The 26,438-nt window shown below is 45.2% G+C and overlaps 2 protein-coding genes across 10 annotated transcripts in view; both read right to left on the bottom strand.

The window, feature by feature from the left end:
• Positions 1–10,972, bottom strand: part of RNF8 (ring finger protein 8) — a 39,066-nt gene extending 28,094 nt beyond the window's left edge. For all 7 annotated transcript variants that reach the window (XR_002826630.1, XM_023745667.1, XM_023745666.1 and 4 more), the window contains exons 1-2: positions 10,787–10,972; positions 906–1,034 (exon numbers count right to left, since the gene is read on the bottom strand). Coding sequence is in view for 6 of the 7 variants with exons in the window: in XM_023745667.1 (XP_023601435.1) it covers positions 906–1,034; positions 10,787–10,897 (240 nt within the window). In the remaining variant the exon portion in view is untranslated. The remainder of the gene's footprint in view (positions 1–905; positions 1,035–10,786) is intronic.
• Positions 10,973–21,349: 10,377 nt separating this feature from the next.
• The window catches only part of TBC1D22B (TBC1 domain family member 22B), a 73,008-nt gene continuing 67,919 nt past the window's right edge, over positions 21,350–26,438 (bottom strand). For 2 of the 3 annotated variants that reach the window (XM_023745662.1, XM_006104392.3), the window contains exon 13: positions 21,350–23,283. In XM_023745662.1, the coding sequence (XP_023601430.1) occupies positions 23,155–23,283 (129 nt within the window). In that variant the 3' untranslated portion in view covers positions 21,350–23,154. The remainder of the gene's footprint in view (positions 23,284–26,438) is intronic. The other variant, XR_002826629.1, reaches the window with a different exon arrangement.

Consider the following 26,438-nt stretch of genomic DNA (forward strand, 5'->3'; position numbering starts at 1 on the left):
AGACACGTCAGTTGGTTGCCTCCTGCAAGTGCCCAACCAGACCCAGGAATCGAACTGCAACTGATACATGCCCTTGACCAGAATCGAACTTGGGACCCTTCAGTCCATAGGACGATGCTTTAATTCACTGAGCCAAACCAGCTAGGGATTCAGAACCATTTTAATATGCTTCCTTCTAACAGTTATCTTTAAAATCCTTCTAACCAGAGGAGTGTAAAATGGTCTAAAGATATTTTATACTTCTTAATCCTTACTGTCTACATTAAAATTTCTCTCACCTCATAGTCTTTACTTTCACTGTATTCCTAAGTGCTTATGTATCTGTATTTTAGGTATTTCTAATTTTTGAGCTTTATACATACGTCACCTCCCTTAGAATTCACACTTTTCAAAAATTTAAAGCAGAAAAACCCTTTATTCAAAGGAAATCTTCCTCAGAACACTAATGCATAAAACAGGTTTAAAAAGGAGGGAGACAGTTTGCTCTGATGGAAAGGTGTGGGGAGAGGAAGGAGCTGGGTGTAGTAAGCTCAGCTCTGCCCTCCTCCCCATGCCCTGAATACAGGTACACTCCAGAATCTTCACTAGATTCCCTTCAAGTGACAAAGGGCCAATTCCCTCAATAACTTCGTCTAGTTTCTGGAGCAAACCTACTGCCGAAATTCAGGTGTTCCTTTCAGAGTAACTAACTTCAAGTCCTTAAAAATTACTTTGACATAATCTAATCTCTGGTAGCATATAGAAGTGGTTGTCTCTGGGGAAGACAACTGGGTGGTTAGGGGAGATAATATATTTTTGTATCTTTAAATTTTATACCATGTATTACCTGTACAAAAAAAAAAAAGCAATTTAAAAATGAACAAAAAGCCAATGAAAGTCATTAGGCATCTATGGATTCCTGTTACCTTGTTGTCCATAATTGTCCACTGGCCCTCCGTGTTCTGCTTCAAAACACAGTGGTTTCGGGAAATCATCAGAGGGCAGAGTTTTGATACCAGTTGGTATGTGACACCAAATCCTCGGCCTAAAGTCACCTAGGAAGACAACAACAATATAAGAGACACCATCAGCCATTGAACTGAAAAGGAAGGTCCTTTTGACAATCTTGTCGACCAGTGGTGCACACATGTCCTGACATGAAACCAGACTCCCATGAAACCCACACAGCTCATCAGCCATCCTCCTTCAGCTGCCATGGGAGCCACCAGGTAGAAAAAGGCAAGAAGCTGTGACAAGAAGAGACAGCTGAATGCATTTACTCATGGAATGTCAGGGTTGGTAGGGCTCTGAAAAGTCTTAAGATGGAGAAATTCTTTCTATACACCCTCATCAACTAGTCTTAAACACTGCCAAGAACTACAGCCTCTATACAAGACAGTCTGTCCAATTTTTAATGGCTCAGACTTGGCATCTTTCTCATTATAAATTCCATCCATTGGCCCTAGCTCTGCCATGGGCACTATCAGAAAATCTCCAATTCCCCTCCCACATGACAGCTACAGTGCCTGTCAAGTCTTTTCTTTTGTTGGCCCTATGTTACCAGTTACTTCAACCTAACTCTCATGGTGTAGGTTTGAGTCTCTTTGCTATCTTAATGGTATATTTTTATTCCTGGATGCCATAATAAGAAAAATAAACTTAATTTCTATTACACAGTCGAATTCAAGTATCACTTTCCAAGTTCTAAATATCATCACTGGATAAACTGCATCAGCTTTCATAGCAGATCTATCACACAATGTACCCTCAGGCTTAGGAATGATTAAATTTCTTGGTCTGACCCTCCCCCAAGAATTGCATGCAAAGTCACATCTCTTCTGTCCTATACTTGACTAGTTGGTAAATCTGGATTCACGTGAAGGACCTTACATTAATTCCTATTAAACTTCATCTTGTTAGTTCAACCTATCACAGGAGCTTGTCAAGACCTTTATGAATTTTTAATCCGCCATCTGATAAACTCAATATTCCTCTCACCAAACGAATATGATGCCTATGTACTGTCATTCAAGACACAGATAGAAGAGAGAGAACCAAGATGGTGGCATAGGTAAACACCTGTACTTGCTGCCTCCCACAAGCATATCAAAATTACAACTAAAATACAGAACAACTATCATCCAGAACCGCGGGAAAGCTGGCTGAGTGGAAGTACTACATATAGAGAATTACTGGTAAAGAAGAAAGTGCATTGAGACTGGTAGGAGGTGCGGAGGCAAGGAGGCACTGACAGGCTGGCACCTAGTGTGCCGCTTTTTTAATCGGGAGGGAGATACAAGCTACAGCTAGCTCTGAGCTCCAGTGCCGGGCGAGACTTTGGGGGACCCAGACACATATGGGGAGAAACTGGACTGTCTGGCATCGGGGCAGAAATGCAGGGGCAGCTTTCTTCCAGACAGAGGTGCTCACAACGGTCATTGTTCCTGAGCTGAGACCTCCCCGGTGCAGGGCTGACTGGCAGCCATTGCTGTTTGCCCCGACCCATCCAATTTACAACCCTACCAAAGCTGTGTGCAGAGGCTTTTGCATATGAATGGCTGGTCCTTTCTCAGTCTAAAACCTGTCAAACTACATCTGGGTCAGGGAGCCCCAAAGCTTCCAAAAGAAGGCCCAAGGCCCGGCAGCAGCAGCAGCCTGCCTTGCTTCACAGCTGGGCCTCATCTGGGCACTTCCAAACCCCATACAAAGAGGAGGAATCTGCAGATCTCTCTTTAGTTTCTGCTGGGTGGCCCCAGGCAGTGGCTGACTTTGCACCTCCTTGGAGATCCAAGAGCCAGTGTACCCAGTGGTCAGTGTGAGACCATCCAGATTACAACTCTTCACATCCATAAGTGACACACTCAAGGGGCAGACTCAGTGAGCACCAAAGCCCCACTGAAGCAAGTCCTGCCCCACAGGGGTGTCTCCTGCACAGCAGCTCTTCCATTGTAGACACAGCTGGTCCTCCCAGCCAATTGGCCTGGAGGTCAATTCCTCCCAGTGATACCAACAGCAATCAAGGCTCAACTACAACAAGACTGTGCACACAGTCCACAAAAGGGTGCACTAACGAGTGTCCACCTCAGGTGATTGGGGAGGCTGAGCCACTGGGCCCTATAGGACACCTACTACACAAGGCCACTCTATCAATTCAAGGAGACTTAGCAGCTACCCAATACATAGAAACAAACGCAGGGAAGCAGCTAAAATGCAGAGACAAAGAAACGTGTCACAAATGAAAGAAATGGAAGAAAGCAAACTACTGAATATAGAGTTCAAGACTACAGTTATAGGTTACTCAAGAATCTTCTAGAAACCTCCGAAGAACTTAGTGAGACCTTCAAGGATCTTAGTGAGAATGCCAAAAAAATGGAAAAGGACCAGTCAGAAATTAAGCATACACTGACTGAAATAAAGAATAATATACAGAGATTTAACAGTAGAGTAGAGGATCCCAAGAATCAAGTCAAAGATCTGAAATACAAGGAAGCAAAGAGCACCCAACTGGAAGAGCAAAAAGAAAAAAGAATCCAAAAATATGAAGATAGTGTAAGGAGCCTCTGGGACAACTTCAAGCGAACCAACATCCATATTATGGGGGTGCCAGAAGAAGAAAGAGAGCAAGATATTGAAAACCTATTTGAACTGAAGGTCAGAAAAAGAGCTTCACAGACAAGAAAAAGCTAAAGGAGTTCATCACCACCAAACCAGTATTATATGAAATGTTGAAGGGTATTCTTTAAGAAGAGGAAGAAGAAGAAAAAGGTAAAGATAAAAAATTATGAACAACAAAGTGACAACAATTACATATCTATCAACAAGTGAATCTAAAAATCAAATGAATAAAAAAATCTGATAAACAGAATAAACTGGTAATAGAATCAGGGGCATGGAAATGGAGCGGACTGACAATTTTCGGGGGGAAGGCGATATGGGGGGGTGCGGGAAGAGATGAGACAAAGATCTTATATGCATGTATGCAGTACCTATGGATGCAGACAGTGGGGTGGCGAGGGCCTGGGGTGGGGTGGGAACCGGGTGGAGGGGAGCTATGGGGAGAAAAAAGAGGGACATCTGTAATAATCTGAACAATAAAGATTAAAAAAAAAAAAGACACAGATAGAAGATTGAAAGAGGACCTAGCCAAAGACAAAGCTCTCAGGAATGCCTAGTAAACATTCTACCACACGTTCTGGATATACTCTTCAACCAGTTGTAATTCAACCAAAGTCTTTGTATCAAGTCCATACTGTCCATCTTATCCCAAGGACAGCATGAGAGCCCTTGGAAAAGGTTGCAAAGGGGCCCCAATTGACATCTACCATACTTTCCAGAGGGACCAGTCTAGTTCATAATAACCCCGTTGAGGAAGAAAATGCAATTTTTCTGAGATCCAGATCTTGGAATTTCCTGCTTGTTCTTCTTGGAGCACAAGCCACCTCTTTAATGACTCATACCACAATCTTACCTGGGAACATTATACCAAATGATCTGTGGTTTTCCAAAAGCTGCCTGCTTGGCTCCTTTTGAAAATCTTTCAGGATCATGCCTGTCCTCCTCAGTCCCTCAAAGAGTAAATGACTTTCCTTGCTCCATCTTTTCTTCCCCACAGACTTTCACCTCAGTAACTGACACTATCATCCAATCATCACTTAGCCCAAAACTCAGGAGCTATCTTTGATTCTTCTCTGTCCCTCATTCCCACATTCAAATCATCAGCAAATTCTACTAGTTGTAATTTAGTATGTCCTATATCTCTTCATTTCTATCTCTATGGCCACTGTCTTAGTCAAAACAACCTGGCTTCCTCCAGTTTTTGCTTTTGCACTAGTCCTCTTTTTTTTTTTTTAAATATATTTTATTGATTTTTTACAGAGAGGAAGGGTGAGGGATAGAGAGTTAGAAACATGAATGGGAGAGAAACATCGATCAGCTGCCTCTTGCACACTCCCTACTGGGGATGTGGCCGCAACCAAGGTAGATGCCCTTGACCGGAATTGAACCTGGGACCTTTCAGTTCACAGGTCGACGCCCTATCCACTGAGCCAAACCAGCTAGGGCTGCACTAGTCCTCTTAAACTTTATTCTTCAAACAGCAGCTGGGAGTAATGTAAAAACTTTATATCAGATCATTTCCTCTCTTTCCTTAAAAGTCTCCAAACTTCCTTCCATAGCCCATGGGGTCCTGAATGCCCTAATCCCCTCTACCTCTTTAGTCTTATCTCATACCATGATCAGAAACACTCACTGCTACCTTTTCACTTGTCTGGCTCTGCTTAGAACATTCTTCTCTCAGACATTTATATGGGCTCCTTCTCATCTTTCAATTTTTAGCTCCCTGGAGGCCTACCCTAATTACCCTATCTAAAGTTGCTGCCTGTTCCCTACCCACCTCCATCCTACCCCATTGCATTCCTTTAGGTTATTAGCATGCATTTATCACAATCCAAAACTAACTTGCTCGTTTTATTTATTTCTGTCTCCATATTACTAGAATATAAATTTCATGAGCCGAGACTGTATCTGTCTTGTGTACCACTGCATTTCTGTACCTGACATGGTGCTCAATAAATGTCTGCGAATGAATGTAATAAAGAGATCTTGCTTATGCATCCTCCCAGATTCTAAAATGGGTGCTTTTTAGGTCAGAAGTTGGAAAGTGGGTTATTACCACTGGAAACTATAGAGGAACAAGCAGCCAGGAACTCTTAAAATCTGACTTGTTGCCCTTAAATATTTTGTGGTGACCACTTCTACCAAAACCATAAGTCCAAAGTTTTGCAGTTCTTTGATGCTTTGTTAGAAATTACATTAATTGGCCTGGCTGTGGTGGCTCAGTGGTTGAGCACTGACCTATGAACCAGGAGGTTATGGTTTGATTCCTGGTTGGGGGACATGCTTGGGTTGCGGGCTCAATTTTCAGTGTGGGGCATATAGGAGGCAGCTGATCAATGACTCTCATCATTGATGTTTCCATCTCTCTCCCTCTCATTCCTCTCTAAAATAAATAAAAAAGATATATTAAAAAAAATCCATTAATTATAGAAGTTTCTCTGAATTAATATATGTATATATCCTTTAAAAATTGAGTATTTAAGGACTTATCATCAACCATATTCAGTACGAATTCCCATTTAGGAAGATTTCTAATAAAGGAAGTATTCCATATTCCATTTTAATACTTGAGGGGAGAACCATATTGCCATTGTAAATAGCGTGGAAAAAGTAATACAGAAAAGGGAGATGAGTGCCCTTTTTCTGAAATTGCCTCCTACAGACTCTGGATCTAGAAAAGGACACAGTATTTTTTTTATTTTTAATCCTCACCTGAAGGTATGTTTCCATTGATTTTTAGAGAGTGGAAGAGAGAGGGAAAGACAGAGAAACATCGACTGGTTGCCTTCTGCATGCGCCCTGACCAGGGCCCAGGGAGGGGAGGAGTCTGCAACCGAGTAACAAGGTACCTGCCCTTGACCAGAATCAAACCCAGGACCCTTTGGTCTGCAGGCCATGCTCTACCCACTGAGCTACACCAGCTAGGGTGGAAACACTCTTTTTGGTCCTTCTCTTCACTGGCCCTAAAATTTACATTAATAACCCATGGCTCAGCACCCTGCAGTGAGCTTATCTGGATATCTCGGCATCATTTGTTAACACAAAACTTAATTTCCTGTGGGAACTGAATGCCAACAAACTACCAACTCCTATGTTAGGGTTGTTTCTATTTGCTGTACAATAGTTTTGCAAAGCTTTGAACTTACTGAGATCATTGGTCTACAAGATTATCTTGTCCTTACCCACCTTCACCAATCCTATCCCTTTCCTCCTGGGAATGGCTCCTGTTTACCAGATGACCAGCATGTATTCTAGAACCATCCTTTCTTTCCCCTTTCCAACCCTCTCAGTGCACAAGAGTGGAAGAGAGAGGGAAAGACAGAGAGAAACACAAGAAAGAACAAGGAAAAAATGAAGATATTATGACTTTCCCCAAAGGCCTACATACTTATATGACCAGAAAACTAGATAATTTGCAATAAATCTAACTTGTTTTTTCAAAAAATGCCCTGGTTTAAGAAATTTAAAGACATACATTCAGGCAGACAGTTTACTACAGTATTCCCTACAGTGAAATGAGAGGAACCTTGTTTTATCATTTGATCTGAGAAATCTGAGACTATGAAGTGAACTAGGAAGGCAGGAAATTGACCTTACACAGCTGTTATAATTAAACTAGAGGCCTGTTGCACGAAAAGATTCATGCAATAGGCCTTCCCTTTCCCTGGCTGCTGGCACCTGTTTTCCTCCAGCACCCGGGACCCAGGCTTTCGCTCCGGCCAGAGCCACCTTCAGTCTTTGCTGCTCTGGCCAAAGCCGCCTTCAAAGCCTGCGCTGCTCCGGCCGGAGCCGCCTTCAGTCTTCGCTCCACCGCTTCACACCTATGTATGCAAATTAACCGCCATCTTTGTTGGCGGTTAATTTGCATATCCCACTGATTAGCCGATGGGAGTCGTAGCGAAGGTACAGTCAATTACCATGTTTGTCTATTATTAGATAGGACTAGAGGCCCGGTGCACAAAAATTTGTGCACTAGGGGGGAGGGGGGGGTCCCTCAGCCCGGCCTGTGCCCTCTCGCAGTCTGGGACCCCTCGAAGATAATGACCTGCTGGCTTAGGCCTGCTCCCGGGTGGCAGAGGGCAGGCCCAATCCCTAGGTGCAGCCCCTGGTCGGGCTCAGTGCAGGGCCGACTGGAGAGTTGGGCGCCGCCCCCTGTCATGCACAGAGCAGGGCGTATAGGGAGGTTGCGATGCCACCCCTAGTCACGCTCAGGGTAGGGCCAATTGGGGGGTTGGGGCACCCGCCCCATCACACTCAAGGCAGGGTCAATGGGGAGGTTGCGGCACCACCCCCTGTCACGCACAGAGCAGGGCCGATCAGGGGGGTTGGGGCGCCTTCCCCTGTCTCGAACAGAGCAGGGCGGGATAGAGAGGGTTGTGGCCCCCGCCCCCTGTCACACACACAGCGCAAGGGCGATCAGGGGGTTTGGCGCTGCCCCCTGTCATGCTGATCCCGGTGCGCGAGGCCTCGCTGATTTCCAGTGCTGGGAGGCATATTACCCTTTTACTATATAGGATAGAGGCCCTGGTGCACAGGTGGGGGCCGGCTGGTTTGCCCTGAAAGGTGTCCTGGATCAGGGTGGGGGTCCCGCTTGGGTGCCTGGCCAGCCTGGATGAGGGGATGATGGCTGTTTGCAGCTGGTCACACCCCCTTCAGGGTGGGGGTCCTCACTGGGGTGCCTGGCCAGTCTGGGTGAGGGGCTGAGGGCCGTTTTCAGGCTGGTGGGTGACTGAAGCTCCCAACCGCTCCTTTTTTTCTTTTTTCTTTTATTCTGGGCCAGCTTTAGCTCTGAGGCTTGGCTCCAGCTCTGAGGCCTCGGCTGCTGAAAGCAGGTATCTGGTTTGTTTGGGTTCTATAATCGAAACACTGTTTCAACTCCAGCTCTGAGATCCCAGCTGGCTGAAAGCAGGTTTCTGGGGTTTTGTTTAGCTTCTATATTTGTAACAATGTTTCAAACTGCAAGCTCAGAGGCCGGCAGCGCAGGCGGGGAACGTTGGCTTCCTCTGTCACTGGAGCAAGCAAGCCTCCTGTTAGCTTCAAGCTGCCTGGCTGCCGGCCGCCATCTTGGCTGGCAGTTAATTTGCATATCACCCTGATTAGCCAATGGGAAGGGTAGCAGAGGTACGGCTAATTACTATGTTTCTCTTTTATTAGATAGGATGATATCAGCATACCTCTTAAAGCCATGTGCACATCAGCTTGTGCTATGGTTTGGGACCATTTCAATAAGTAAGACTTCATCTCTTGTCTTTCACTCAGGTCTCTCTTCATACATACTGCAGGCTATGCTCCAACTACTTCCTAAGACACCCCAACCTTGAATACATCCAGGCCTGGCAGGCCTCTCCACCACACAGGACTGTGAGACAAGCCAATCCTCCTACGTGCTTTCGTTTTCACCATTCACTCTGGCATCTGTGGGCCTCTCCTCAGAGAAGCGACCCCACACAAAATTATCCAACAGTTTAAAATATGGATAGGAATGCTTTTTAGTTCTTTTGCCCTGGCTGCAGGTATTTTAATTCTTTCTGTCTTCCCCTCTCCTCATCAAGACTCCCAGTATTACTAAGCTATTCAGAAGTAATAAATTAATCCACAGCAATTTAATCTGAAGATTGAGTTAACACTTGACTTCTGAGTACTTTATGCAGTGGCTCTCAACCTGTGGGTCGAGACCCCTTTGGCAGTCGAACGACCCTTTCACAGGGGTGACCATCCTGCATATCAGATATTTACATTATGATTCACAACAGTAGCAACATTACAGTTATGAAGTAGCAACGAAAATAATTTTATGGTTGGGTCACAACATGAGGAACTGTATTTAAAGGGCCAGAAGGTTGAGAACCACTGCATAGAGTTGTGTGTGGGTGCCTAGTACACGTGTAGGGCTCAGATTAGGTAATTATGTGAAAGCCCCAACCCTATGCAAATATAGTTATTATTCAGGTGTTGGAATCTTCATTTGTGAAACTTCCCAAAGGCGTATGATTTTGGAAAGGGCAGTGCGGGGAAAGGGAAATGTGCATTCTCTAAAAGAATGAATGCCTAAGGTGGACTTTGGGTAATGACACCTGGAGAGAAGAGGGATCTGGGGGCAGAAGTGTCTTCCCGATGTTCTCCAAATCACAGCATACAAGGAACCCTTTAGAACCCTAACCCAGCAGCATTTAAGGCTGGACCTGAATCCCTGCTCTGAATTGAGGAGCCATTGCTCCAAGACAGCACTAAACAATCCTCCTCTTGGCACTCGATCATCCATGCCTGCCTCAATGTCCTCAGGCTGCTGACTGTGCACAGTATAAAATCCTTTTTCCTGTTCAGCCACAGACTCCTTGAGAGCAGAGTCCTTATTGTTTGGCTCCTTTATAATACACCACACAATGTAAGCACTCAGTAAGTACCTGGAGGACCGAGTTGAGACTATATAGTTGATAGGAAAATCTAATTAAACATCATACATATGATGAAAGACTGCTTTGTCTTTCCTACAAATTGTTCCGAGACTCAAAGGTTCCAGTCCCGACAGCGGGTCCCGCTCCGGCTCCCTCCTCCCTCTCTCTCCCCCTCCTTAGAACCCCACATTCCAAACGGCCTCTGGGAGGAACGCCCGCCTCCCCTCGGGGATTTCTGCCTTTATGGCCGCACTGGGGAACGGCATCAGAGCCTCGGCTGTTTCCAATCCCGGCCCCGACCCAGCTCGGGGGTCCCGTCGGCAGCACCGAGCTCGCAGGAGAAACGTGGCCCGCCCCACCGCGCCCATTCCCCCCAGGAGTTAGAAAAGAAGGCTTTTTCACATTAAAGTTTGAGCAATTTGACTCAAAACTCGCAACTGTTTTCAAATAAACTAGAGAAAGTTCACGCTCTCCGCGCAAGTTGGGCTCACGGTTCCGGCGCCCGCGCCGGGCTCCGCGCGACCCAAACTGGGGCTGCCCGTCCCCCCACAAGTCGCCTCCTTCCCCAAACCCAGCGGGTCCTCACGTCCTCTGCACCCACCTGCCCGCCTCCTCCCGGCCTGGCTCCCGGCTCGCCTCCGGCCCTTCCCCCCTCGGGGTCCCCACTTTCCCCTCAGCCGCCGCCCGGCGCACGCACCCAGCCCGGGTCTCCCCTCCAGCCCTGCGCGCCTCTCCCCGCCCGCTCCCACCTCTTCCCATTCATCCGCGGCTCCCTGCGCTCCCCGCGGCCCGCGCACCTCGCTCCCATCCTCCAGCAGCAGCCACTCGGCGTCCATGCCCACGCGCCGCAGGCACCAGCTGCGGCCCCCGGGGCGCTCCCGCCGAGCCCGGGAGCCGGGGTCCCCCATGGCCCTCGGCCCCGGCTCGCCGTCTGCACACAGCCAGCCCCCGGCCAGGTTCCGGCCGCCTCGCCGCTTCTCTGACAACATAGCCACACAACAGACAGAAGCAATCGCTCTGCGCTCGCGATGGGCGCGAACTCTTGCCCCGCCCGCCCCCTCCCCCGCCCCGCCACGCCCCGCCCCCGCCGCCAGCGGAGCCACTGCGCCTGCGCGGGAGGACGGCCGACTCCCGCAGTGCGCCCCGAGTGCCGGGGGGTGTGGGTCACCTAACTCTGGAGGCGCACCCTCCTCGCCCTTTCTAGTACCATCCCCCCCCCCCCCCCGTTCTAGCCCCATTGAACTAAAACCTCTTCTCACCTTTCCTTTCTCTCTCTTTTTTTTAAATATATATATTTTTATTGATTTCAGAGAGGAAGGGAGAGGGAGAGAGAAACATCAACCATGAGAGCCATTGATAGGCTGCCTCCTGCAAGCCCTACTAGGGATCCAGCAGCAACCTGGGCATGTGCCCTTGATCGGAATCAACTCGGACCCTTCAGTCCGCAGGCCAATGCTCTATCCCTAGCCAAAGCGGCTGCGGCTTTTTTTTTTTTAAACATTTTGCTTCATGATGATTTCCATAAAACTGTAACCAACTTTTAACGTTAAACTTGTGATAATTTTAAAACGTTAAGTCTGTTCCTAAGTCAGTGATGGCGAACCTTTTGAGCTTGGCGTGTCAGCATTTTGAAAAACCCTAACTTAACTCTGGTGCCCTGTCACATATAGAAATTTTTTGATCTTTGCAACCATAGTAAAACAAAGATTTATATTTTTGATATTTATTTTATATATTTAAATGGCATTTAACAAAGGAAAATCAACCAAAAAAAATGAGTTCATAGGTTCGCCATCACTGTCCTAAGTAGTATATATTGTGCATGACTTCCTTTTACTACCGGATTTCTTCTTCTTTTTAAATAAAACTCACACTAGGCAAATCTATCCAGATTTCTGGCCAGTGTTGCTCAGTGGTTGGAGGTTAGCCAGCACGGGAAGGGTAGTGTGTTGATCCCCATCAAGGGCACATACCTGGGTTGCGTGTTTGATCCTGGCCCCGGTGGAGGCGCAGGAGGCAACTCTTACATAATGTTTCTCTCGAACTCTCTTCACCCCCCTTCCCCTTTCTTCCACTCTCTAAAAATAAATGGAAAATATATATTCAAGGGAGAATTAGCAAAACAAAGTAAGAAATCGGTTACTTGAGGCTTAGGTGTGGGAGCCATGATGGAGTGCAAATAGACTTGAAAGAATTTTGGAAAGTGCTAGAAATTTTCTAAAACTGGATTGTAGTTATGATTGCATGGTTGTATACGTTTACTAAAAAGTCACTGAAACATACATACACTTCCAATGGGTGAATTTTATGGTATGTAAATTATCCTTAATAAACCTGTTATTTTTGTGTGTGTGTGTGTTTTGTTAATCCTCACATAAAGGTATTTTTCTATTGATTTTTAGAGAGAGTGGGAGGGGGACAGAGAAACATTGATGTGAGAGACACATTGATTGGTTGCCTCCCACATGCGACCCTCCCCCACCCCACCAGCACTGGGGATTGAGCCTGCAGCCGAGGTACCTGCCCTTGACTGGACTCACGGCCCATCAGTCCGCAGGCCGACGCTCTAACCACTGAGCAAAACTGGCTAGGGCATAAAGCTGTTAATTGAAAAAACAAAAACAAAAACCCTCAAAGTCCTTCCTTTGATTCTCCAATATAATGTGGTAACTGCTCCCTATAGTGAGTACCTCTGTGATAATTCAATGTCTCCTCTTGCCTTTTCAATTTTCCAATACCTGGTTAATGATTTTCTTAAATTCTGTTGAGAGGAAAGACATATATTAAATAAATTATACAAAGTATAATAGTAAATAGCTAACATTTATTGAGAGCTAAGTGCCAAGAACTGGACCAACCTCCCTACATTATCTTATTTGCTTGCCACTCACAAACAATATGATAGTGGTTACAATTATAATTCCTATTTTAGGGATGGTGGGAAAAGAGGCACAGAGAGGTTTAGAAGTCTTCTCAAAGTAAAAATTAAATGGTGGAGTAGGATTCCAAATGAAGTCCGTTTCCAGAACCTAATTTCCTAACCATGGCTACAACCATGGAGCTTGTTATCTGTGTGGCATTGTCAGATCAAGAATTTCGGCCTGTGATGTCACAAAGGGTTAGGAAAATTGGTGGGTACCATAACTGCCCGCCTGCTTGCTGCTCCTTAGTGCTGCCGTGGAGGTGGGACAGGCTCCTGCCACTGCCGCTGTGCTTGCCAGCTGTGAGCCTGGCTTCTGGTTGAGCAGCGCTCCCCCTGTGGGAGCACACTGATCACCAGGGGACAGCTTCTGCATTGAGCGTCTGCCCCCTGGTGGTCAGTGTGTATCATAGCGACCGGTAGTTCTGGTCATTCTGCCGTAATGGTCGCTTAGGCTTTTATTATATAGATGGTATTAGAAACCAAGATCTGGGCACTAGGTATGCTTGCTGGTAATGGAATGTTGTTGCTTCTAGGCTCTCTCAGCTGACAGAGCAAGGAAAAATATGTGTGAATGAATACTAACCCCTCTATATCCACATATCTATGAATATTTATATGTATGTAATAACATACATACATATAAATACATACATACATATATACAGCTATCTATTTCAATGTGTAAGCTAAATGTATGCATACTGACGCTTTACAACTCCAATGCAGTACCAGCTGCCACCTGGATCATTCCAGTCATCCCCTTGCTTATCTGAAGCCTTGCACTCCAAGAGTGAACCTGGCTCTCACTATCAACCATTCATTTACTTAACTATCATTTCCAGGATACATGTATGGTGGCTTCATAATTGTTAGCTCATACACCTGCAGGAAACATCTTTTAACAACTAGAGTGGACTGCTTATGGAGGTCTTTTGACTTTAGTCTTACAGAGTTCACTCAATTCCAGAGTTACTTAAATAGGATTGGCACCTTTTCTCCCCACCCCTTTCAGAGAGATTATTTCATTGGTTAGAATCTGTTGTCAAAGTCCCCATTCTGTCTGGGATCTCTTGACCTCATAAATGATTTTTAAAAATTTAAGTACCATTAAAGTTCTAACGTAAAGTTCTGTAAGTTTTGGCAAAATGCGCAGTGTCACACATAAACTATCATAGAGAATAGTTTCTAAGCCCTACAAAAATCCCTTGTGCTTCACCTATTCTACTCCACCCCCACCCCACTCCCACATCTTGCTTGTTTTATTTAACAATGTATCTGGGAGCACTCCATAGCAGTGTATACATATATTTCTGCTTCCTCTTTACAGTTGTATGTTACTCAATGGTGTGGATGTGCCATTGTTTCTTCAACCAGTCCCTTATTGATAAACAGTTCGGTTCTTTCCAGTCTTTTGCTATGGTAAACAGTTCTACAATGAATTAGTAGGTACCATTTTGAGTACCTATTACATGCTTTTTATATATTACTAGAGGCTTGGTGCACAAAAATTTGTGCACTGGGGGGGGGGGTGTCCCTCAGCCTGGCCTGTGGTCTCTCACAGTATGGGACCCCTCGAGGGATGACCACCTGCTGGCTTAGGACTGCTCCTTGGGGGATTGGGCCTAAGCTGGCAATCAGACATCCCTCTGGCAGCCCGGCAGCCCTCAGGGGATGTCCACTTGCCAGCGGGGAGCAGACCTAAGCTGCAGTCGGACATTCTTAGCACTGCTGAGGAGTTGGGAGAGGCTCCCACCACCACCGCTGTACTGGCAGCCATTAGCCTGGCTTGTGGCTGAACAGAGCTCCTCCATGTGGGAGCTCATTGACCACCAGAGGGCAGCTCCTGCATTGAGCGTCTGCCCCCTGGTGGTCAGTGTGTGTCATAGTGACCAGTCATTCCCAGTCTTTCTGCTGTTAGGGTCAGTTTGCATATTACCCTTTTACTATATAGGATAGAGGCCTGGTGCACAGGTGGGGGCCAGCTGGTTTGCCCTGAAGGGTGTCCCGGATCAGGGTGGGGGTCCCGCTTGGGTGCCTGGCCAGCCTGGGTGAGGGGCTGATGGCTGTTTTCAGGCTGGCCACACCCCCTTTAGGGTGAGGGTCCCCACTGGGGTGCCTGGCCAGTCTGGATGAGGGGCTAAGGGCTGTTTTCAGGCTGGCCAAGCCAGCGACAGAAGCTCCCAGCCTCTCCTTTTTTTCTTTCTTTTTTTATTCTGGGATTTATTTACCTTCTATAATTGAAACTTTGTTGCCGCTCCAGCTCCGAGGCCAGGGCCTGCTGAAAGCAGGCATCTGGGGTTTGTTTAGCTTCTATAATTGCAACTTTGTTGCTTAGAGTGGAGCTCAGAGTCGGGGCCGCGGCAGGCAGGGAACCTTGGCTTCCTCCATCACTGGAGCAAGCAAGCCTCCTGCTCGCTTCCGCTGCGTGGCTGCCGGCCGCCATCTTTGTTGGGTTAATTTGCATATCCTGCTGATTAGCCAATGGGAAGCGTAGCGAAGGTACGGTCAATTACCATGTTTGTCTATTATTAGATTAGATTTTAATCCTTACTACCATCCTGCAAGATATCCCCATTTACCTAGGAGGAACCTGAGACTACTGGGTTGCCTAAGATGTCCTTACCATGAGCTTCTTAACGGTTATGTCTTGTTTTTTGTTGTATTCCTGACATTTTTATTGAATGAATGAATGTAACTCAACTAGTAAATGGCAGTACGGGGGCTAAAGCCAGGGCTGTGAGCCTGGATCTACCTAGCCCCACAGGCAGGACTCATTACAATCTAGCCATGGTCTCTAAGCTGGGATGGTCATACCTGGGAAAGAGAGCAGGATGCAGAAAAGGAAGTAGGTGTTACCTGTACCTGTGGACCTGACATATCTCATTGCATATACTCAATCAATGTTAACTGAACAGGTCTAAGGAATGTTAGGAAGAATGGGGAAATGGGGAAGGAAAATGACAAGAGGAGGAAGCAGAGGGCAAGAAGAAAAGGAAAGTGGGAGAGAAATATGGAAAGAAAATGTGGCAGATTATTTTCTAAGATGATTATAAGAATATCACCCATCCCACATGCTCTTACTCTCAAGTTGCAAGAACCTAAGTGAGTAAGTGACTCAGAAGGGATGCTACGCCATCAAAGGTGGTAGTTTCCACCGGGCCTTTTGGGGATGCTCTTGGAACCCAATTGCCATGAGGAAGCAGAAAGAACCACATGGAAGAGGCCACAGGTAGATGTTCTGGCCAACAGCTCCAACTGAGGTCCCAACTTGATCCAGCATCAACTGCCAGACATGGGAATGAAGGGGCCCCTGGATGACACCCTGACCATAAGTCACCACAGCCTTTGAACCTTCCAGCTGAGGCCCCAGACATTGTAGAGTAGATCCAGGTCACCCCTCTTGTGCCCTATCTGAGTTCCTGACCCACAGAGCTGTGTTCGGCCATTGTCTGGGGACAGTTTGTTATGCACTAAAAAGAACCGGAACAGGAAAAGTGGGGTGGGGGACCTTTGAACAGTCACTGGTTGTCTGCCTTAATGCTATGGTAATACTAGCTGCTGTGATATACAAACCCCAAATTTCAGTGACTTAACAGAAGTTTATTTTTTACTCACGCAGTTATTCAGTGTAGTGTTTCTGGATGGTGGACAGCCTTCCATTAAATCATTCAGGAACTCAACTACTGTCATCTGTGGCTTCTCTATTGTCCAGAGCTCAGAGTCCTTTGCATCCAGAAAGCAAAACCGGGAAAAGGAACACCTACTTGTTAACTGTCTTGTCCCAGAAGTGACATATATTCCTGCTGCTCACATTTTATTGGAGAGAACTGGTCACACAACCCCACCTCGATCCAAGGAAGGTCAGGGAATGTCGTCCCTGGCTGGTCAGCCAGTTCCCAGAAACAACTCTACATCATGGAAAAGGACGCATGGATTTTGGTGGTCAGTTAGCTGTCTCTGGAAGACGGTAGAAGTCAAGTTAAAGAATTAAAATGATGATCATGACAACGCTTTCCCTTTCTCCCCCCGTCTCCCATTTCCTTTCTTTTTATCTCCTTGGAAAAAGATGGAGTACAAATGATCACATTTGCTCGCTGTGTGGTTTTATGTGAGACCAGCCCTTACCCATTCAACAGTAAACTGGAGGCCACTGGAGTGTGGTAGTGAGGTGCATGGAGTCTGGAGCCTGGGCTCAAATCCTAGCTCTGCTACTTACTAGATAGGAAACCTTGAGCCAGTTACTTGACCTCTCCAAGCCTCAGTTTCCCCATTTGTAAGATGAGGGTGATAAGGATAGCACTTACCTTATAGGATTGTTTTGAGGATTCATTTGGTTAATTCCTGTAAGATAGTTATGCGTGGTACATGGGAAGTACCCAGTAATTGTTAGCTACTGTTGTAGAAGAATGGAGTGTCCGCTTCTGCAGAAGCCGCCTCCTGGGGGTACAAATGCTATCTTCCTACTCTTTCCTATATTCTCTTGTCTAAGAGACACGAATACAGAATGTTTCCCTTGTTTAAATTGGTGAAAGTTATAAAGTAGAAATCCCTTCAATAAACTTTAAATTCTTTTATTACCTATCTCCAAGCAAGATGAGTTTTTCAAAATGTGTAACCAAACACATTTGGTGAACAAGGATGAATCCACTTCGGGGCACAGCTCTGCCAACTGATTTGAAGTGTGATTTCCTATGTGAGGGTCAATAAAGAGGAGCTGTTTTTTTCAAATTCAGGAACTTTTTCATTATGTTTTCAAAAGATTGAGCAGAGAAGAAAGGGGTCTTGATGTAGCATCTCAAGCAAAGCCCTGTTGTTTCTCCTTAAGGACTTTCTTGAGATCACAGGATAAGTTTTCCATATATCATTGCATTTAGTCTCACCTTGGGGGTAGGGTGGGCAGCGAGGGCACAGGTGGCTTCCCTAGACTCAGGGTGACTGGGGAGAGCTAAGACCCAGCCTTACTGTGTGTGTGTGTGGGGGGGGCCGTGGGGCGGGGGGAAGGTGAGGCTGATGGCTCCACATTCTCATTCACTCTACCTTTCCTCTTACTCATTTATTCCACCACTGTCTCTTTTCCACCCTCCCCCAAATGTAAGACTTCTGCTGAAGGATTCAGGGAAAGATGTCTTTTATTTAACGGGAAATGTTTTAGAAAAACAGAAGCAGGTGAGGAGGGGAACAGGGACCATCTGCTTTGGACAGATTGTGCGCTGAGTAATATTTTATGTAAACATAGGACTTCAAGTATAAAGTCAGAAGATATTTCTGGCACCTTTAATCAAGTTTATGATATTTTGGAAGTACTTAAAATGAGTCATCAAGTTTATTATATTCTGGAGGTATCTGTAATCAGTAATTAGGTGAATGTTTTAGAGGTACTTGAAATCAGTCCTGTATGAAACCACCTCGTTCCTCTGTGATCAGGGCCCTGTTTCTTTAAGCCAGCGGTTCTCAACCTGTGGGTCGCGACCTCTTTGGGGGTCGAACGACCCTTTCACAGGGGTCGCCTAAGACCATCGGAAAACACATATATAATTACATATTGTTTTTGTGATTAATCACTATGCTTTAATTATGTTCAATTTGTAACAATGAAATTGGGGGTCACCACAACATGAGGAACTGTATGAAAGGGTCACAGCATTAGGAAGGTTGAGAACCACTGCTTTAAGCACTCACATCCTTTAACTTGCTAAATATCAGTGTCCAGTTCAAATATTTATTACCCATCTGATTTAAAAAATATATGTATTTTCCACCGTTCCGTCGATTTGCATATTAGGCTTTTGTTATATAGGATAGCCTGGTCAGTGTGGCTCAGTGATTGAGTGTTGACCTATGAGGTTCGATTTCTGGTCAGGGCACATGTTTGGGTTGCGGGCTCGATCCTTAGTGTGGGGCGTGCAGGAGGCAGCCAATCAATAATTCTCTCGATTCATTGATGTTTCTCTCTCTCCCTCCCTTTCCCTTCCTCTCTGAAATCAATAAAAATATATTTTTAAATATGATGAACTGCACATCGACTATAAACTGTTCTGATTCTGTGTTAATTTCATCTTTCTCATCATGAGTCTAAAAGCCTCTATTTGGTACCTATGGCAGCTTCTAAAACTGTTTCTGTATAGATGTAGATGTAACCAACGCTGACTCCATCTTTGTATGCCCCTTTCTTTTGAATTTCCATGTTCTGAACCTGACCTCGATAGTCTCAGCCAGGACCAAAGCCTTATGGTTAATGATTAGTTGTGTCCTATAAGCTTATACAATATAACCATAGAGATTCCTGTCAGTAAAAGGCCAGAATAAATATCAAAGTAGGTGCTGGTGTCAATTGAAAGCAGTTTTCCATCATAAGACCAGGAGGTATGCTCCCTTAGTCTTGTGGCTCAATAGTAGTTCAGCTATACTATAAACATTTACTGTAACAACTGTCCAGCAGTGGTGATTATATGCACAGACTGTGGGGACACCCTCCACGCTGACCCACTCTTCCTGTAACTTACTCTACAAGTTCTGTTATAATCAATGGACTTGCCTGCCTCGTTTTCTGGCCTCAAGATACCTTCTCAGTCCGGTGGTCATTGTACCTCCGTCCCTTCGGACAGTCTCCAGCTGGGAACTGAGTGTTGGGAGTCCTAAGAAGAGATATCAAGGGCTCAGTTACTGGGGTTTAGCTAAGTTTCTGACTCCAATCCTTAAAGCTTTACAAAGATGCTCGACATGCAAAGTCCAACTCAAGACAAGCCAAATACTGTCAGTAAGAGGCTCTTGCCTCAGGAGCAAATGAGTTCACTATTTGAGTAATCTGTCACTATCCCTTCCCAGATGAATACAAGCCAAGGTGGGGCCTATTTAAGTAGAACTGTAGAGATTTAGATTACAGAAACATTAGGTCCACTGTAGGTCAGAGTATGCAAGAGTTAGTTTTCAAATTTTCATCAACTTTCTAATCATGACCAAACATATTTCAGAAAAATGCTTGACTTTTTACATAAATGAAAATCAGAATTTTGAATGAAGACTAATTCAGAATAGTTATTTTTTTCTGGAACATTTAATGGCTTCAAGTCCAAACAATATCAAGTAGAAATACTGTCCATGTTTTATGATAATGGTTAAATTCCAAGGTTAACTGTAAACAGTCACTTGAATTTCAAAGTCAGATACCCCTTATATGCTCATGGGAAAGTCTGGTCTCTATTTTCAACTCTCCTTAAGTTCTTATTATAGATTGCTACCTGGATGCTGGTATCTATTCTTCCCTTCCTCCATAGTAACAGAATCCTGATTTTGAGCCAGGTACATGGCTGCCTGAACTGACTAATCCCCCAACCTCCCTTGCAACTAGGGGTGACCTATCATGGGGTTGAATTCTGACCTGTGAGTCTTAAGAGGAGTGATTATGGGGTACCCTTCTGGAACCTTCCATAAGACACTACTGGCACATTTCCTGTTTCTTTCTTTGTCCCTTCTTTAATCCATCCTGTCGCTTGGAAAGTGGATGCAGTAGCTAGAGTGTTAGTTGGTCATCTTGACCATGAAGACTGAGAGAAGTCCGGGTTCCTAAAGGCTTTGTGAAACAGATTCATCCCATGATGGGTTGCCTACTTTTGGACTTTTATGTGAGAGGAATTTCCATGTTGTGTAAGCCAGTTATTTATTTTTTTAAATATATGTTTATTGATTTCAGAGAGGAAGGGAGAGGGAGAGATAGAAACATTAAAGATGAGAGAGAATAACCGATTGGCTGCCTCCTGCACAGCACCTACTGGGGATCAAGCCTGCAACCTGGGCATGTGCCCCGATGGGGAATCGAACTATGACCTCCTGGTTCATAGGTCGCCGCTCAACCACTGAGCCACATTGGATGGGCTAAGCCAGTTATTTTTGGCTTTTGTTAGATATAGCTGAATTTAATCCAAATGACTGAAACCAAGAAACACTCTCAAATGAGCCCTAGGAAGAAGTTCCAGGTGAAGAAACCATTCCAATCTATACTGCAGACAAAGACGCAGTCAGCTGCCTTTCTGGAATCAGGTTACTAAGAGGAAAACCAACCAACAACCAAAAAAGAAGAAACCTTAATGAAGGCCCTAAGTGGAGGGCCAGTCTTGGAACACATTTTAGTTCTGAATGGTTTGGTGGGAAAACAGTTTGATGGACAAGTTAACTCCTTTCGGACAAGTTAATCCACGTAAAGTGCTTGTCCCCATGTTTGGCACATGGCGAGGTGCTCTCTCAGCCATTAGAGCCCCGTGACCACTCAGTCTGCTTCCAGTGTCCTTCCCCAAGGCGGGCGCAGTGGGCCTGCTGATGTCCCCTGCCTGCCTTACAGAAGGCTCATCCCCACACTTACTAGTATCAACAGGAAAAAAACCTAGAAAAGGGGACTTCTTAGTTCCAGGCTACACAAATCCACGGGAGAAAAACCAGCAGCGGAGGAGGAAATCCACTCTTTATTTACAATTCTTTCACTTTACCCACAATTTCCCATACAAACATAAAAACTAAAAAAATAAAACCACCACTTGGGAACATAAGTGTCTTTCTTCAGTCCAGCTGAGGCTGGGCCCCGGGCCCGCTCTGCGGAGGAGACTGAGGCACACGGCGGGGAGGGCGCAGGGTTAGGAAGGATGCCTGAGAAACAGCTCCAGATGAGAGACAAGACGCCTGTGGGTGGCTCTGCTGGCAGAAACCAGGCTGTCACCCACTGGGACTCGGCTTGGCTTCCCAAGAAGATGACAGCTGCGTGCCACCATCCCCCACTTCTCCACTACCAACCGCCAGACATCGAACAGGAGTCACACATCTCGTGAGCTGGATGGGATGTGATCACAATGGTGGGGACACCAAATGCCTCCCTCTGAGAAGAGCCCCAAACCCCAGGGACACACCGGAAACCCCTTTCCTTGGCACTGACAGTCAGTCACAGCTTCTGTCCTGAATACAATGCTGACTTACAAATGTAAAAACAAAAGCCCTCCCCTATTCTGGGGGAAAGGCAGGGGCTACAAACATGCAGAAGGGCTTCTGCCTCTGTGGTCCTCTCTCTGGGCGGCTAGGGGTGAAGAGGGGGGAGCTCTGACTGAAGGCAGGAAGGAGCAGGGCAGAGGCTCCACCAGGGCGGGGGAGGGGGTGCAGAGGGGAGGAGAAACAACTGAGACACTGAGGCTCAGCATGGCTGCCTCTGGTTTCACAGCAGCTCCATCTGCTCAGCACAGCCCACCCTAGCAGATCCCACTCACTTCCCGCCCGCCCAGGAGGGCATCCAGAAACCAACCTGCTGGCAACGTCACCTGCGGATTGCTTTCACAAGTTGATGTGCATTATAAATATAAAATCATATCTGCTACAAAGAGGACATATATTTGTACATCTTTACCCATATACATAATAACACAATTTACACATAATATCTTGGAGTGGGTCATCATGGAAAAGGATTGGAGAGGTAAGGAGACCCTTCCCCCTCCCCTGCCCTGTCCTTCTCAGGGACGCTTGCACACTTGGTCGCTGGGCCTTTCCCAGCTGGTGTGATGGGCTAGTCTGGACAAAGAAATTCAGACGGGCAACTAAATGTTGGGTGGGCATACCCAGCCATGAACACAAGCGCACGCTCACATACTAGTGAGAAAAGGAAAAATAAAACCCCAAGCCCCTGGGTACAGGCTCTTCCCAGTTATAAGCATCCGCGTCTCCTCCATCTGAGAACAATGTGAGAACAATGGTCTTAAAAAGCTGCCCCTCACTGGCACAGACCAGGGCAGCAGGTAAAGGGCTAGGAACTGTGGACAAGGGAGAGGGGCTAGGAGTATTTTGAAAACATGAGGCGTTTCTGACCTGTGATCAAATCAAACTATGTCACAAAAAGCAACAATATCAGGGGGCTGGGAGGCAAGAGACAGCCAGTCCATGGATGGTCAATGTAAGTTAAGACCCTGAGCCTTCCCCTTCGTTTCTCCAGTTTCTTTTAAAGGGGCAGACAACCCTGTACCTCTTTTTCAGTCCTCTCCCAGAGCTGGCCCATGCACGTGGCATGGAATACTGACAGCGGTCCAGGAGACCCATCCAGAGACATGGAGTGGTGGATAGGCACGCCAAAAAGTTAAGACCTGGGCGGCGGATGTGAGCTTTTTACAGCAGGAGTGGTTCCTGGTCCAGTCCACGGCTCGCACAGTGGCCACAGTGATCAGATTGCCATCAGAGATGGGGGCAGTCTGGGTCCCCATGGGGAGATAGCACCTATCGACGGTAGTGATTGGGGGCGTCGGCGAACATGTACTTGAGCCTGTACGCCTCGGCGAGAAGCAGTCCGATCTCTTCGTTGCCCCAGTGTATCGTAGGTAGGTTTTGTAGCAGCATGAGGAGACCCTGAAATGCAAGAAAGGACTTTGCTCATCCCGGGACCACAGAGCAATGGACCCGTAGGCCCTGGACGGGTCCCTTTCTCTGTCCCACATCCTGACAGGCGGGGCCTCCCTCCTCCCAAGCAGCGCACGGCCCTCTGTCCCCAGGAAGCACTGAAAAGCCTCTGCTGATTTCCCAATCCACTAACACCTGCCTCTTTAAAAATATTATAAATAGAGAATGACAACAGTAAATACGGATATTTAAAAAAGAAAAATAATCACTCATCATCCAAACATCTCCCTAATTTTGAAGTATTCCTTTTCAGTCTTTTCACATGCATATTTCTTAAATAGTTGTAATCATAATTAGGATTTCAGATAAATTTTTACCTATAATTATCATGTTTTTCCATGCAGCCTTCAAATATGATTACATTCAATATTAGCATTGTCATGTGGCTATACTAATTTATGCAACCATTTCCCTTTTGTTAGTAACTTAATTTGTTTCCTTTAAAAGAAAAACAAAACATTTACTAGTACTGGCGACTGCTACATATCCTTCTGCATGGACACTTTTCTCGCAATACAATGTCACCCTATTCCTCCGCCCTGTTCTCCAAGACCATCCTCAATCTCCTGCTTAATTCTCACTGTTCCCATGTACAGGCCTCCTCCAGCCGGGTCCATTCAGCCATGTCTGCTTGTGCTCCCTGGTTTAACTTATGTTGTTCCTTTCACTTGGAACACCTCTTCTTTTAAAACTCCACCATCTAAACTCTATTAGTTTTCAAAGCACAGGTCCCTCAAACAGCTCCATGGAGCCCGCTATTAAAGAGGACATTGGAATAAAAATGAATGTGAGATTTTAGGTTCTCTCGGTATTTAGTTACCCAGGCTATTGCTGCTGCTTCAAGTTCTTTCTCTGTCTCTCTTTCTGAACTGGATAGTCTTGTTATTTTTCTGATTATAAAAGTAATTGTAGCAAGACACAAAACCCAGAGCCATAAACTTACTAAGATTTGATTACATATAATTATAAAAACCTTAATGTGTCGAGGCACCAAAAATAAAAATAAAGTATAAGAAACTAACTGTAAGGAAATATGCATAACACCTGTAAAAGATGAAAGGTTAATACCCATAATCAAAGAGTGCCTACATATCAGTAAGAAAAAAGGGAAACAACCAAATAGACAAATGGCTGGGCGCTGTGACCAGGCAACGCACAGAATGCTGATGGCCCACCCACAGGCTGTGGTGCCTTACCAATGTTTTGTAGTCTAAAGGTCTTGCCTGTCTTTATGAGGTTTCTTCTTTCAGCAACAGAAACTTAGCTGGCTTTATCATACTGTTCACGCATCACTGCAATGTATGGCCAATATGATTAAGTTCTGACTAATTCTGGGTTCTGCCCTAAACTTTCCTTCTTTCTCCCCTTCCTAGAAAATGGATATAAATGCAGGAGTGGAAGCAGTCATCTCAGACCCTAAGGTTTTAGAGCCACGTGCTGAAGATGGTAGAGCAACAGGCCAGAAGAGTCAAAGAAAAGTAAACAACTATCTTGTTTTAAGCCACTGTTATTCTACGGTTTTGGTTACAGGACAGTTTCAATCATCTTAACAAATACAGGCCGTGTATAACAAAATCAGAAACACCCATGGTGTTTGATCCAGAACTCTATGTCTGGGTCCCTCTCCTCAGGAAATATTCACACTCCTGTATAAAGGTAGTCACTGCATCACTGCTCCCAATAGCGGGAATGACACCAGAGAAGTCTCCTCCTTATGGGAATAGTTAGATAGACCGTGGCTATCCATATCATGAAATACAAGGCAGCACCTGTAACAAATGAAGTAGGACTCCATGCACCAAGGTGAAAAATAGCTAAGACATTTCTAGGAGGAAAAAAGAGGAAGTTGTAGGAAATACGTATAATATAGAATCACTTAGGTAAATGGGAAAACATAATATATTTATAATTTATATATGTATATGAGTGTATAAAAACTTTAAAAAGCCTATATTGGTGTATAAAAACTGTAGAGGGCTAGGCAGTTGCTTTGGGGGAAGTGAGACTCACTTTATCATTATACTTCTCTATCTTTCAAGCCCTTTGTTTTCAATTTTTACAATAAAGTCTTAATACACATTTTGTGGAAGTTTCGTTTAGTAAAAAGAAAAAAGCAGAAAATAAAATACCCATAACTTCATAATCAAGAGGAAGCTATTTGCAATGTTTTGGCATATTTCCTTCCAGTCCTTTTTCTGCACATTTACACAGTTGAAATAGTTCCTCTATGCAATGTTGAATCTATTTAGTGTTTATCATAAGCATTTCCTCTAATATTAAGAACTCCTTGTAGACATTCTCAATGGCCAAACAATTTTCCATGATGCAGATGTACCATCATTTATTCTACATCTTCCTGTTTTGAGCACTTATTTCTGGTTTTTCACTATAATGAAATTATAATGAACAGCCTTATGCATAAAGCCATATTTTAACTATTTTCTTGGGCTAAAGTCCTAGGAATGAAATTACTATGTCAGAGGGCATGAATATTTTAAAAGTACTTAACACTCATTCAGAAAATGCATTCCAGAAAAATGCTCATTTCCCAGATCTCCACCAGCACTGAATACTATCATTAAACAAACTTTGTTAATTGTAACTCCGTCCCTGAGATCTCCAAGCCTGAGAATAAAACTCGAAGCCTTAAGTCAAAATGGTGGTGAACCCACAGGAAGAACAAGAGAAAGCAATCAGTCTATCTGCTTCTCTATTTGCCCATACTCTCCCATCAACTTATTTTTTAAAAATATTTTAAAAATTAATTTCAGAGAGGAAGGGAGAGGGGAGAGAGAGATAGAAACATCAATGATGAGAGAGAATCATTGATCTGCTGCCTCCTGCACGCCTGCCACTGGGGATCGAGCCCACAACCTGGGCATGTGCCCCTGACTGGACTCGAACCTGGGACCCTTCAGTCCGCAGGCTGAAGCTCTATCCATTGAACCAAACCAGCTAGGGCATTAATATTAATTTTTAACTTAATTCATTCATTGGAAAACTTTTTTTATTGCTTTTTGTTGGCATAGAATCTCATTCCCACTTTCAATCAACTCGCTGGGTGAGGCCATGTCGCTATCCTATTTCATTTTTATTTTTTAATA

The sequence above is a fragment of the Myotis lucifugus genome, unplaced genomic scaffold, assembly GCF_000147115.1.
Source record: "Myotis lucifugus unplaced genomic scaffold, Myoluc2.0 scaffold_564, whole genome shotgun sequence".
NCBI lineage: Eukaryota > Metazoa > Chordata > Mammalia > Chiroptera > Vespertilionidae > Myotis > Myotis lucifugus.